This window comes from Mya arenaria, chromosome 9 (assembly GCF_026914265.1).
Source record: "Mya arenaria isolate MELC-2E11 chromosome 9, ASM2691426v1".
Taxonomy (NCBI): Eukaryota; Metazoa; Mollusca; class Bivalvia; order Myida; family Myidae; genus Mya; species Mya arenaria.
The window spans coordinates 3,551,240-3,564,895 of NC_069130.1; the positions used below are offsets into that span (position 1 = coordinate 3,551,240).

The following is a 13,656-nucleotide window of genomic DNA, read 5'->3' on the forward strand; positions in this document are numbered from 1 at the left end:
ACATTACTCTTAGAATACATATAAAATGACACACAGGACAGGAAACATTTGATATGACTTGTGTGACAGGAATACATATGACATGACACATAGGACAGGATACATATGACATGACTTATAGGGCTGGATACATATGACATGACACATAGTACAGGATACATATGACATGACCTATAGGGCGGGATACATATGACATGACTTTTATGACAGGGTACATATGACATGACTCATGGGACAGGGTACATATGACATAACTCATTGGACAGGATACATATGACATGACTCATGGGACAGGATATATATAACATGACTCATAGGACAGGATACATATGACATGACTCATAGGACAGGATATATATGACATGACTCATAGGACAGGATACATATGTCATGACTCATGGGACAGGATACATATGACATGACTCATGGGACAGGGTACATATGACATATCTCATAGGACAGGATACATATGACATGACTCATAGGACAGGATACATATGACATGACTCATAGGACAGGATATATATGACATGACTCATAGGACATAAAACATTGTTCCTCGTTACAACCGTCTCTACGTAGAAATGCTTTGGCCTTGTTCTATGGTGTCATGTAACCAGGTACACAGTTAACCATGAATTATATAAGAATAATTAATTGCCTAAATGTTTATAATAAATATATCAATTACAATCGCATTTATTAGTCATTTTTTGTAATTTTGCTGTATGATTATCACAATTTTCAAAAATCCATAACAATGGCTGATACACAAACGGCTTTTATTTATCGCATGTAAACATTGCAGATATAAGATAGTACACTATGTCCGATAATAGCTCCTATCTAGGTTATCACATACCCACCTCTATCAGGCAAGACCTATTTAATGTTTGTTTTGCCTTTGCCGAACAAAATTAGAATTTTCCTCTACGATGAATATTTAAATTACTTATTTATCCGGAAGATTAATTCCATCATTTATGCGTATTATGACATGCTTTAGTGATGCTATATACAGCATTTGTCTTTAAACAATTTTGGCAGTTTTCGCGTTTTCGTGTAAATAATAGGGACGGCCGTTTATGTACTTACATAATAATTATACGTGTACATTTTCAGAAAGTAAGGTGCGGTAAATCCGGAGAACAAAATATCAATTTGGTGTGACCTGATCAAGATTTCTTCAACTTTAACATCATAGTTCGTTTGGGTGAAATCAAAGCAACTTGTATGTAACAGTGCTCAGATTGTTGTAAACGACAGTTTTATGAGGTCGTAAGAACGACAACATTACAAAACTCGGACTAAAATGTACTCTCAATTTGGTATGTTATCATTATATAGTACGTGGTGTTCAAATAGTGTTATTTTCTAGATAAAAGTCTAAATAGTTAGTAATATATATATTCCTTAACTTATCTGTTTAATATGACTCGTATATGTTTGATTTATCAGCAAATGAAGACGCGCCCGCGAGCGCAAGGTCATCATCAGCCAATCGCACCAAGCTGCTTGTCAATATATCGGCATGGGCCACAAGGACACTTGCTTTCTTAAGCATCATCTTCGCTGTCGTTGCCTTTACGATGTTACATAATATCTGGTTTGGAGCTGTTATGTGTGCCACAGCAGTATTCGTAAGAAATTGAATTCCAATGCTATTACGAGCTTAAAGTCAGCAAAGCTGACTCTAGTCCGTTTACGGTTCACATAAATGGACTACTTCTTTTTCTTGTCGGAGTGATAGATCATTTTTATCTTTTCTTTTCTTTTTGGGCGGGGTGTTGGAGTGGGTGGAGTAGGGGCACTACTTAAGCATAGAATGGAAACCAAAAAAGCTTTTCATTTGTAACTCATATAATGCGCATGCAGGCCGGAAAGCAAGTTGTACATGTTTAAGATGGGGTCTGACCTCCGTTAACCAACAAAAATCAATACGGAAATACCTGAGCTACGTGTACGTGTACATAATTAGATCGTCAGTTTCCATATATGGATATTGTAAGTATTGCGTTCAAGTTATGCATTTGCTTGGAAATATGTATTATTCCTGTGTACTTCAGTATGAAGCAAACCTTTTTTTATCATATATCGCTTAAAATAAGAATTTATGGAAGTAGATTTTAGTATATTAATCCGCATTTCACGATACAATGAATTTTATGAATACTTTATCATTATCTTTGGACGTCATTTTATGTGTTTGGAAGAGGAGCAGACAAGTATATTTATTTCTGGAAAGGGCAATTAAATTGAAATACATGAAGTTTAGTCTTAATTAATTATTCATGTTTGAACACTTTACTATCACCTTCTTGTTTTATTCTGGCGCGTTGCTAGTTAATGTGACACTCTTATTCAAAATCAATACAGAACAGAACAGAACTTTTATTAGGCATAAACATTAACATGTTCGTAGCCAAATGCATATATATACATTCACGGCGGTAATATAAAACAGTATTGACATTAATGTTGTATGAGAAGAGCATAAATTCAAGAACAAATATAAATATAGCTATTCAAATACTAATAAGCAATTATTAAATTAAATTAAAGCACTATTGCGCTTTTCAGTGGCAATATAAACAAATTTAGCAAGTTTCCTTAATAATGCTGCGTTTTCAGAACTTAACAAACTACATAGTTTCATATTGCAATATATGCATTTTCTATCATGTCTTGGTATATTTCTATATCTGCCTTCTTCAATAGCTAACTTGTGTGCTGAACATCGCACTCTACTTAGAGATACTCTATGGTTAACATTAGTGACACTATCGAGATATTTTTCATAACAAAATCTTGTTTTTATATCTTTATAAGTACAAAGTTTGGACGAATCATTTAAAGTCGCATACCATTTCTGCATGTGCTGATCATATAATCTTTCAATAACTTTTGACAACTGTAATTTAGTGACTGAAATATTATCCCATAGGTAGTTAAATCCTAAATCATTTAACAATTTTTTAACATCAGAATACCATGAGCTGCTTATATTTAGTGAACTACAATATCTAAAACATCTAGACAACAGTTTATCATTTAAATTTGCAAGCTTATACCAATATTGCAATATCCTCTCTTGGCGTATAACATATAATGGCACTTTGCCAAGTTCACCATAAACAGTAGCATTAGTTGTTTGACATCTAACATTTAGTAATTGTTTTAAAAATTTCAAATATCATATTTAACATATTTACATATTTTGACGATATTTTTTGTTGAAATAAAAGCTTGAACCAAATACCATTTCTATACACCATATCAAAAGCTTTTTTAAAGTCAACAAATGCACAATAAAGCTTACCCTTGTCAGGTTCTATTATCTTGTTAATTATATTTTGTTATACAAATATGCAGTCTACGGTACTACGTTTATTCCTAAACCCGAATTGCAAATCGGACAAAGAATTATTATTTTCAACAAAAGACCGAGACCTGCTGTCCAACAACAATGAAAATATTTTAGAAAACACACTTGTCAACATAATTCCTCTGTAGTTATCAACATTATTTAAGTCCCCCTTTTTTGGCACAGGAATAATAATTCCTTTAGTCCATGATATAGGGTAAACACCTTTAGTGTAAATGTAATTAAACAGTGTACATAACAATGGAGCTAAAGAATCTTTACTATCTATAAATAATTCAGGAATGAGCATATCTTCTCCAGGACTCTTTTGACGTTTCAATCTATTTATAGCTTTTATAACTTCACTTTCACTAAAATCACAATCCAACGTATTAACAATGTTGTCATATACGATATTATCGTTTAAGACAGTTTTTATATACTCGTCCTTATACACTTCATCGCTCGAAAAAAGTTGATTAAAATGTAAATAAAAATCTTCAGCAGACACAGTATGCTTATTAACATTTTTTTTTGATTTTCTTAATTTCCTTCCAAAACTGCTTTGGATTTTGCTTAGACAAATCATGTAATTGTGATTTTTTTCTTAAATAAAATTTCTATTTCGATACTCGTTTAACTCGCCTATAACAACGTCTTTTGTTTATAATAACAGCTGACAAATGATGTGACCTATTAAACCTATACATTTTATTCGCTTTATTGAATTCACGCCGAGCTGTATCGCAATCATTGTTAAACCACGGGTTTTTACAATTTCTCCGATTATCATGACTATATGTTTGTTTTTGTAAACCAAACACTGCATGTGCACATTTATACAGGGTGTTTCCAAAAGTAATTATCCCATTATCAATAGTATCATTAGAGCATAATACATTGTTAACACTATTGTTAAGATTATTTAACTCACTTGCAACAGCGTGTTTGTACATATTGATACTACTATTATTCCAAGCTAATTTTTCAGTAGCAGGGGCGTCTTCATTCTTTGTATTTTCGTATACACAACGAATATTAATTTGTATAGGTACATGGCTAGAAAAAGTGTAAAGATCATGTACAATAAAATTACTTATAATGTTAAACAACGCAGCAGATATAACCGCATAGTCAATTACACTTTAACCAATCGTTGACATAAATGTATATTGACCAATACTTTTATCATCACCAATTCTGCCATTGGCAATTCTTAGGTCTGTACTTTTACATATATCAAGCAATTTTATACCTGATGAATTTATAATACTATCTTCACTATGCCTATCAACAATGTTAATTTCTTCGTCATCACCATCTACAGTATTAAGATATTTATCAAATAATTGTACAGAATCAGCATAATCATTAAAATTTGCTGTTCGGGCATTTAGATAGCCCATAATACAAACTTTACCAAATTCACTATAAAGTCGTATATCTTTTTCTAGCTTTTCATAATATCCAGTGCTATGAGACTTAAAATACACAGAATTAGCAGGTGGAATATAAGCAAAGCACATACAAATATCGTTTTCTAAGCGAAAATATTCTTCATCAATCTTTAACCAAATAAATCCATACAGATCCATGTATAACAAACATACATTTTGAGTGATAAAACTTCTTACTAAATGCTGCATTTAGGGAAAATATTAATTACCGATAACAAGATAGTAGCCGTGTATTTAATAGTTGAAAACGTAAAAATATTATATGATTGGTGAGTGCTAAACTATTAAGGGTGATTTACTATAGCCTCATCAGGATATATCGTGTTTTTGCAGCTTTCTTTCAATTTTATTATAGTATTCTTCATAAGAACCACTGTTTTTGATATTAATTCATCATTTTGGATAAATTTAAACAATTGTAACAATTATGGTACATCTTATTTGGGAGTAAGAGTGCATGTTTAAGATTTTCGCCTTTTCCCTCAATACATATAAATACACAAGTCTTAAACATTCTGTAAAAACACTATTGTATGATTTAGTTTTTCAATAGCTGCCTCGTTGGTGAAGCTATGGAGGAACTTTCAAGGAGAAGAATCTGTGTCGCTCAATGATTGGTTCAGTCCGGAATACCATACCGCATAAGATGAGATGCTAAGCATGTGAAGTTTTATCTCCTCAAGCATGCGTCTTTGAAGTCAATTAAGGGGGTTTTACCTTTAAGCTGAAATTCATTGAAAAACACATAAGATAATACATTTCACCAACTTGATCTTTGAACTCGTGAATTCTGAACTAGTTATCAATTGTATGACTTCATATAGAGTTGCGTATTTTAGCTCTTTTTGCATAAAACTTAACTTACAATGAATTTTATGAATACTTTATCATTATCTTTGGACGTCATTTTATGTGTTTGGAAGAGGAGCAGACAAGTATATTTATTTCTGGAAAGGGCAATTAAATTGAAATACATGAAGTTTAGTCTTAATTAATTATTCATGTTTGAACACTTTACTATCACCTTCTTGTTTTATTCTGGCGCGTTGCTAGTTAATGTGACACTCTTATTCAAAATCAATACAGAACAGAACAGAACTTTTATTAGGCATAAACATTAACATGTTCGTAGCCAAATGCATATATATACATTCACGGCGGTAATATAAAACAGTATTGACATTAATGTTGTATGAGAAGAGCATAAATTCAAGAACAAATATAAATATAGCTATTCAAATACTAATAAGCAATTATTAAATTAAATTAAAGCACTATTGCGCTTTTCAGTGGCAATATAAACAAATTTAGCAAGTTTCCTTAATAATGCTGCGTTTTCAGAACTTAACAAACTACATAGTTTCATATTGCAATATATGCATTTTCTATCATGTCTTGGTATATTTCTATATCTGCCTTCTTCAATAGCTAACTTGTGTGCTGAACATCGCACTCTACTTAGAGATACTCTATGGTTAACATTAGTGACACTATCGAGATATTTTTCATAACAAAATCTTGTTTTTATATCTTTATAAGTACAAAGTTTGGACGAATCATTTAAAGTCGCATACCATTTCTGCATGTGCTGATCATATAATCTTTCAATAACTTTTGACAACTGTAATTTAGTGACTGAAATATTATCCCATAGGTAGTTAAATCCTAAATCATTTAACAATTTTTTAACATCAGAATACCATGAGCTGCTTATATTTAGTGAACTACAATATCTAAAACATCTAGACAACAGTTTATCATTTAAATTTGCAAGCTTATACCAATATTGCAATATCCTCTCTTGGCGTATAACATATAATGGCACTTTGCCAAGTTCACCATAAACAGTAGCATTAGTTGTTTGACATCTAACATTTAGTAATTGTTTTAAAAATTTCAAATATCATATTTAACATATTTACATATTTTGACGATATTTTTTGTTGAAATAAAAGCTTGAACCAAATACCATTTCTATACACCATATCAAAAGCTTTTTTAAAGTCAACAAATGCACAATAAAGCTTACCCTTGTCAGGTTCTATTATCTTGTTAATTATATTTTGTTATACAAATATGCAGTCTACGGTACTACGTTTATTCCTAAACCCGAATTGCAAATCGGACAAAGAATTATTATTTTCAACAAAAGACCGAGACCTGCTGTCCAACAACAATGAAAATATTTTAGAAAACACACTTGTCAACATAATTCCTCTGTAGTTATCAACATTATTTAAGTCCCCCTTTTTTGGCACAGGAATAATAATTCCTTTAGTCCATGATATAGGGTAAACACCTTTAGTGTAAATGTAATTAAACAGTGTACATAACAATGGAGCTAAAGAATCTTTACTATCTATAAATAATTCAGGAATGAGCATATCTTCTCCAGGACTCTTTTGACGTTTCAATCTATTTATAGCTTTTATAACTTCACTTTCACTAAAATCACAATCCAACGTATTAACAATGTTGTCATATACGATATTATCGTTTAAGACAGTTTTTATATACTCGTCCTTATACACTTCATCGCTCGAAAAAAGTTGATTAAAATGTAAATAAAAATCTTCAGCAGACACAGTATGCTTATTAACATTTTTCTTTGATTTTCTTAATTTCCTTCCAAAACTGCTTTGGATTTTGCTTAGACAAATCATGTAATTGTGATTTTTTTCTTAAATAAAATTTCTATTTCGATACTCGTTTAACTCGCCTATAACAACGTCTTTTGTTTATAATAACAGCTGACAAATGATGTGACCTATTAAACCTATACATTTTATTCGCTTTATTGAATTCACGCCGAGCTGTATCGCAATCATTGTTAAACCACGGGTTTTTACAATTTCTCCGATTATCATGACTATATGTTTGTTTTTGTAAACCAAACACTGCATGTGCACATTTATACAGGGTGTTTCCAAAAGTAATTATCCCATTATCAATAGTATCATTAGAGCATAATACATTGTTAACACTATTGTTAAGATTATTTAACTCACTTGCAACAGCGTGTTTGTACATATTGATACTACTATTATTCCAAGCTAATTTTTCAGTAGCAGGGGCGTCTTCATTCTTTGTATTTTCGTATACACAACGAATATTAATTTGTATAGGTACATGGCTAGAAAAAGTGTAAAGATCATGTACAATAAAATTACTTATAATGTTAAACAACGCAGCAGATATAACCGCATAGTCAATTACACTTTAACCAATCGTTGACATAAATGTATATTGACCAATACTTTTATCATCACCAATTCTGCCATTGGCAATTCTTAGGTCTGTACTTTTACATATATCAAGCAATTTTATACCTGATGAATTTATAATACTATCTTCACTATGCCTATCAACAATGTTAATTTCTTCGTCATCACCATCTACAGTATTAAGATATTTATCAAATAATTGTACAGAATCAGCATAATCATTAAAATTTGCTGTTCGGGCATTTAGATAGCCCATAATACAAACTTTACCAAATTCACTATAAAGTCGTATATCTTTTTCTAGCTTTTCATAATATCCAGTGCTATGAGACTTAAAATACACAGAATTAGCAGGTGGAATATAAGCAAAGCACATACAAATATCGTTTTCTAAGCGAAAATATTCTTCATCAATCTTTAACCAAATAAATCCATACAGATCCATGTATAACAAACATACATTTTGAGTGATAAAACTTCTTACTAAATGCTGCATTTAGGGAAAATATTAATTACCGATAACAAGATAGTAGCCGTGTATTTAATAGTTGAAAACGTAAAAATATTATATGATTGGTGAGTGCTAAACTATTAAGGGTGATTTACTATAGCCTCATCAGGATATATCGTGTTTTTGCAGCTTTCTTTCAATTTTATTATAGTATTCTTCATAAGAACCACTGTTTTTGATATTAATTCATCATTTTGGATAAATTTAAACAATTGTAACAATTATGGTACATCTTATTTGGGAGTAAGAGTGCATGTTTAAGATTTTCGCCTTTTCCCTCAATACATATAAATACACAAGTCTTAAACATTCTGTAAAAACACTATTGTATGATTTAGTTTTTCAATAGCTGCCTCGTTGGTGAAGCTATGGAGGAACTTTCAAGGAGAAGAATCTGTGTCGCTCAATGATTGGTTCAGTCCGGAATACCATACCGCATAAGATGAGATGCTAAGCATGTGAAGTTTTATCTCCTCAAGCATGCGTCTTTGAAGTCAATTAAGGGGGTTTTACCTTTAAGCTGAAATTCATTGAAAAACACATAAGATAATACATTTCACCAACTTGATCTTTGAACTCGTGAATTCTGAACTAGTTATCAATTGTATGACTTCATATAGAGTTGCGTATTTTAGCTCTTTTTGCATAAAACTTAACTTGATTTAACTTAAACTGTACTGCAAATAATTATCTAGATTAGTGTCAATATGAATGATAATTTTGGAAAGATGACAGTAATACAAAAGCTACGTATCTGGAAGAAAATGTTATATTAAGATTTCACAAAAGGAGATACCACATTTGCATTATCTCTTATAATGTTATAGTTATAGATATTAAACTGAAACAAACAATACATATTGTCAACCTAATTTACAATTTATCAAATCACCGATACACTTTTTTGAGCTTATTTTGTCCTAGTTCAGGGATGAAGATAAAAATAAATCACACTACTTCAAATATTCTTTAGTGTATTAACATGCCAGTGTCTGACAATTTGTCGGGTACATTAATTATCACTTCATGTGTTGTCTTTCCCTTTTTAACAGGGACAAATGGTGTTATCTGTATTTTTATCATATGTACATAATTAGTTTCCGTTGTCTTCATTCAAATTGTTATCATATCATATATATATATATATATATATATATATATACAAGGGAAGGGAGCTTGCTCTAAACGAATGTACAATGAACATTAAAGTGACACTCTTATTCAAAATCAATACACGTGTATAACAAACATAAATTTTGAGTGATAAATTTTTAACTACTTACTAAATAATGGATTAATTTTATGGAAAAAAATAACTACTGATAACAAGATTTTAAAAGCTGAAAACCCCAAAAAATGATTGGTGAATGCTAAAAGATTTACAGTGGTCTACTATAGTCTCATTAGGTGGAAATACCTTGTTTTCTGCACATTTCTTTCAAATTAAACTCGGAATCCTTCATAAGAATAATTGTTTATGACATTTATTCATCCTTTCTGGTATATGTTTTATTGCGATATATGCATTTTTTCTCAAATAATACTTTGGGTTAAAAAATGTCAAAAAGGTGAAGACATACAGGGCCTTTTTTCAAGCCATGATTTACTCCTTCAGTTTGGTTTTCCACCTTATTGTTGAAGTCAAGACAATTTTTGATCATGTATTTGATAGTTTTTCAATATATGTTAACTACCTAGTGTATATCAAATATGAAGTGAACCTTTACGCGAGTTTACAATAAGACAATAGCATTTATGTACATGTTTATGTTAATATTAAATAAATTTTCAAATGCAGCAGACTTGCTTGTTATTTAGGTTGAAGTTAAAGACTTTAAAGTAGCATTAACATGTGACAAACGTTCCCCTGCCGTGCCTGGTACGTTTCCCTGCCGTACCTGGTACGTTCCCCTGCCGTGCCTGGTACGTTTCCCTGTTTATTTTCATCAACATTGGCTATAACCTCCCTGGCAATAATACTTCAAGTCCGTAGAGGCAGCGCCTTAGTTCATATTTTAGGAATAGACTCAATCTACTTGTTTTGTCAGATTATACTTTCTATATTTTCTTACAGTGTTTCTACACAATTATTTTTGTGACAATAGATAATCGTCATCAACTTTTTAAAGACAACTTTTGACAAATTTTCAAACTTTGTTTTAATGGAGTTGTTTTTCACTTTCTTTTATGACCAAGCAGTAGCTTGAAGATACTCAATCGAACAGAATTTTGTCAATCACATCTTTCGTTCATTCCATATCCAATAGCGTTTGTAATTGAACGCTTTTCGGTAGAATCAGGCACTTACTTACAAATATTATACTAATTTTCAACAAAAGAACTGCTGAGCCAACATATGATAATGTCTCAGCATGTATAGTCTCATGTTATTTACAATTCAAAAGAAAACCTTTTGTCGGTTTCTAATCCTGTAGAACGTTATCAAATCCCTTAAAATAAAATGTACTTTCATAAATTATATGGCGTCTAAAACTGCTTCTTTTTAACGAAAAGCGTTTGAAACTGAATGACATTACACTACACTTTCCAAACATAAAGATGTTGTTATCTGCACAATTAACTATTAGTAAAACAATAACATTTGTGAAGCGTTCCTATCTAAAGATCCATAATCTATATCCGTTTTTTCTTCTCCTTTTCAGAGTATTTCGAGTCCATTAAACTTTAACGCTTGCTGTTATTCGGATTGTTCACGAAACACATCAGGTGAAAAGGCAAGTGTCCCTTAAAGAAAACAATTTGAAAAAAAGAACTTTAAACGTTTGAAATATAAAATAACAAAGTCCTACGTACCGCGGACTGTTCTTTCTGTGAGATAATGGACAGTCGAAACCCACTGACTCGCTTGACTCGTATTCCTTGTTGGCTCGTAAAGGGCAGAATTAATTATAATAAAAGTAAACATTACGGCTTTGCTTGAATTTTCCGAGGTTCGAGGTATTTCGCCGGTCCCTGGTAGTTCGAGCCATGGGTACAAAGAAATAATAATATATATTTCAAACTTTATGGTTGATCAGTGTACGACAATATTGGCCAAGTGCAACGTTTATGAAGTTCGAAATGTTTTGTAAGATTAATCGTTATTTAGCGTTACATTTACATTATAATGAAAACACTGGTACTAGAGGATTTTGAATCATTCAACTTCCCTTAACACAATTATATTATCAATTTACCAAGAAGTACGTTTAAACTAGTTGGATAAGGGACTTTTTATTATTTGAAACCAGCGTTGAATACACACATTCAGGAATTCCACTTTGAATGCTCATACAATTGTGTTGCAAAGAAAACATTCGCTGTAATTCGCAAAGAATACACACACGAGAGAGTTAAAACTGAGCTAGTGACAGCTGAAACTCTTCATTTTTTTATATTTTCTCAAATATTGTCTTTGCTGATATTTGGTAAAGAAGTAAACAGGCGATTCGTTAAATCGTTGTTGTTTGGTATATTAATAACATAATTAAGCGGTTTTACCAGTGTCTAATATAAAGGTTGAACTAACCATGACATGTTGTATGAACCCTTTTGTCAATGCGATAAGTAAAGGCTTCGCTATTCTCCTTTTTTCTTGGGTTTACCGTCGTTGATTCACTTCCCTTTAACACAGAAATATGTCATTAATACTTTATTTATTTCCGTAATTTCGGTATCAAAGAGCACAAAAAAAGTTATCAAACTAGTGTTTTCAGATGCAGTTCCGGGAAAACCAATTTTGGGAACAAAAGCATGAACGAGTTCCTTTAACGAATATTTACTAAATATTGATTCATTGTACATGAATTTGCAAGCTATATTGCTTAATGTTATTGTTGTTTTTTCAGCGATGCGGACTTGTCAGTGTATTCGTTTGGATGTTTCTGACCAACATGGTTTACATGATCTTGTTTGCATATAGTTGGGTTTTTTGGCTAAATACTTCCAGCTGGTCCTATTCAGAAGATTGGCTGAACACAGTATTTGCGTTTACTTTGATCATTAACTTGTGCCTGTCCATCTTCAATCTCTACTCGATGTGTCTCGTTTACAAGTTTGGCTGTTGTTTCATGAATGGTGTTGACAGAGAGTGTCCCCAGCAAAGCGTTAACATGGTGGTTGTGAACCACTCACAACTTAGCACGATAGGAGGAGGTGTTCCTGCTAACGTAAGTTTTCTTGATACCTATCAATAAAAAAGAAAAGAATTTCTAGGATATGTTTGATTTATCCGTGCATCCACCAACGTGCAATTGCTGTAATATATTTCAGGGTTCAGGACTCACAATGCCAATAGGTCCTCAACAAGGTCAATTCAGAACCGGGACCTCGTTCCCGCAACAACAACCGTATATCACCAACATGCCGCTTTCTCTACAACCCGCTCAACAACAGCAGCCAGCCGGTGGAGCGACTGCAGAATCAGCGAGCCTTTCTATCCCTCATAGTATGACACCGGACACAAGAGGTCAAAACGAAGCTCCTCCCAGTTACCCTGAGGCAGTTTTTAACAGCAAACATTCCTGTGCATAGTGTTGCACAGATACGAACACCATTTTATTCTTGTTAATGATCGTTATCAATATCTATGAATAGTTATTTAATTATGCTACGGATGATGCTTAATTATCTATTGAACGTAGTTTGATGCCCAATTTTAACCTTATCTGTCTGAATTTTTTTTTATATCGATGTAGACTATGTGTGTGTCTTTTTGATTAATGTGTGTGATGACGCCTAGGCCTCAGATTCTGCCTAATGGTTGGTTTAAACTTTATTCATTTTGCAACGATTGTGAAGAGAGTTACATTTACTTATACAAAGTCACGCTCGTTGGCACGATGTGGCGCTAGAGTGTAGTTTTTTGTTGTGCGGGAAACCTGGGTAGAAACAAGTACTGATGTTCATTTTAAAGTACCGTCATGTTTTAGTTATGTGAACTTATATGTTTGATTGTATATCCAAATGGCTTCTCCTATCGTTTTTGATCTTTTCAAAGCCCAGAAATGTTAGAAATGCTATTAAAAATAAAATAAAAACTGATTGTACAATCTATGTGTATTCAAAAACAAGCGCGCACTACGTCATTTAGTAATTTAA

General features: G+C 32.0%; 1 protein-coding gene across 1 annotated transcript; it reads left to right on the forward strand.

Annotated features, from left to right (window-relative positions):
- The first annotated feature begins 1,219 nt into the window (after positions 1-1,219).
- Positions 1,220-13,009, forward strand: LOC128202817 (uncharacterized). The gene is made up of 5 exons (XM_052903972.1): positions 1,220-1,328; positions 1,459-1,640; positions 11,220-11,291; positions 12,405-12,725; positions 12,854-13,009. The coding sequence occupies exons 1-5, from the start codon at positions 1,313-1,315 to the stop codon at positions 13,007-13,009; spliced, it is 747 nt and encodes a 248-aa protein (XP_052759932.1). The 5' UTR covers positions 1,220-1,312.
- Positions 13,010-13,656: the final 647 nt, after the last annotated feature.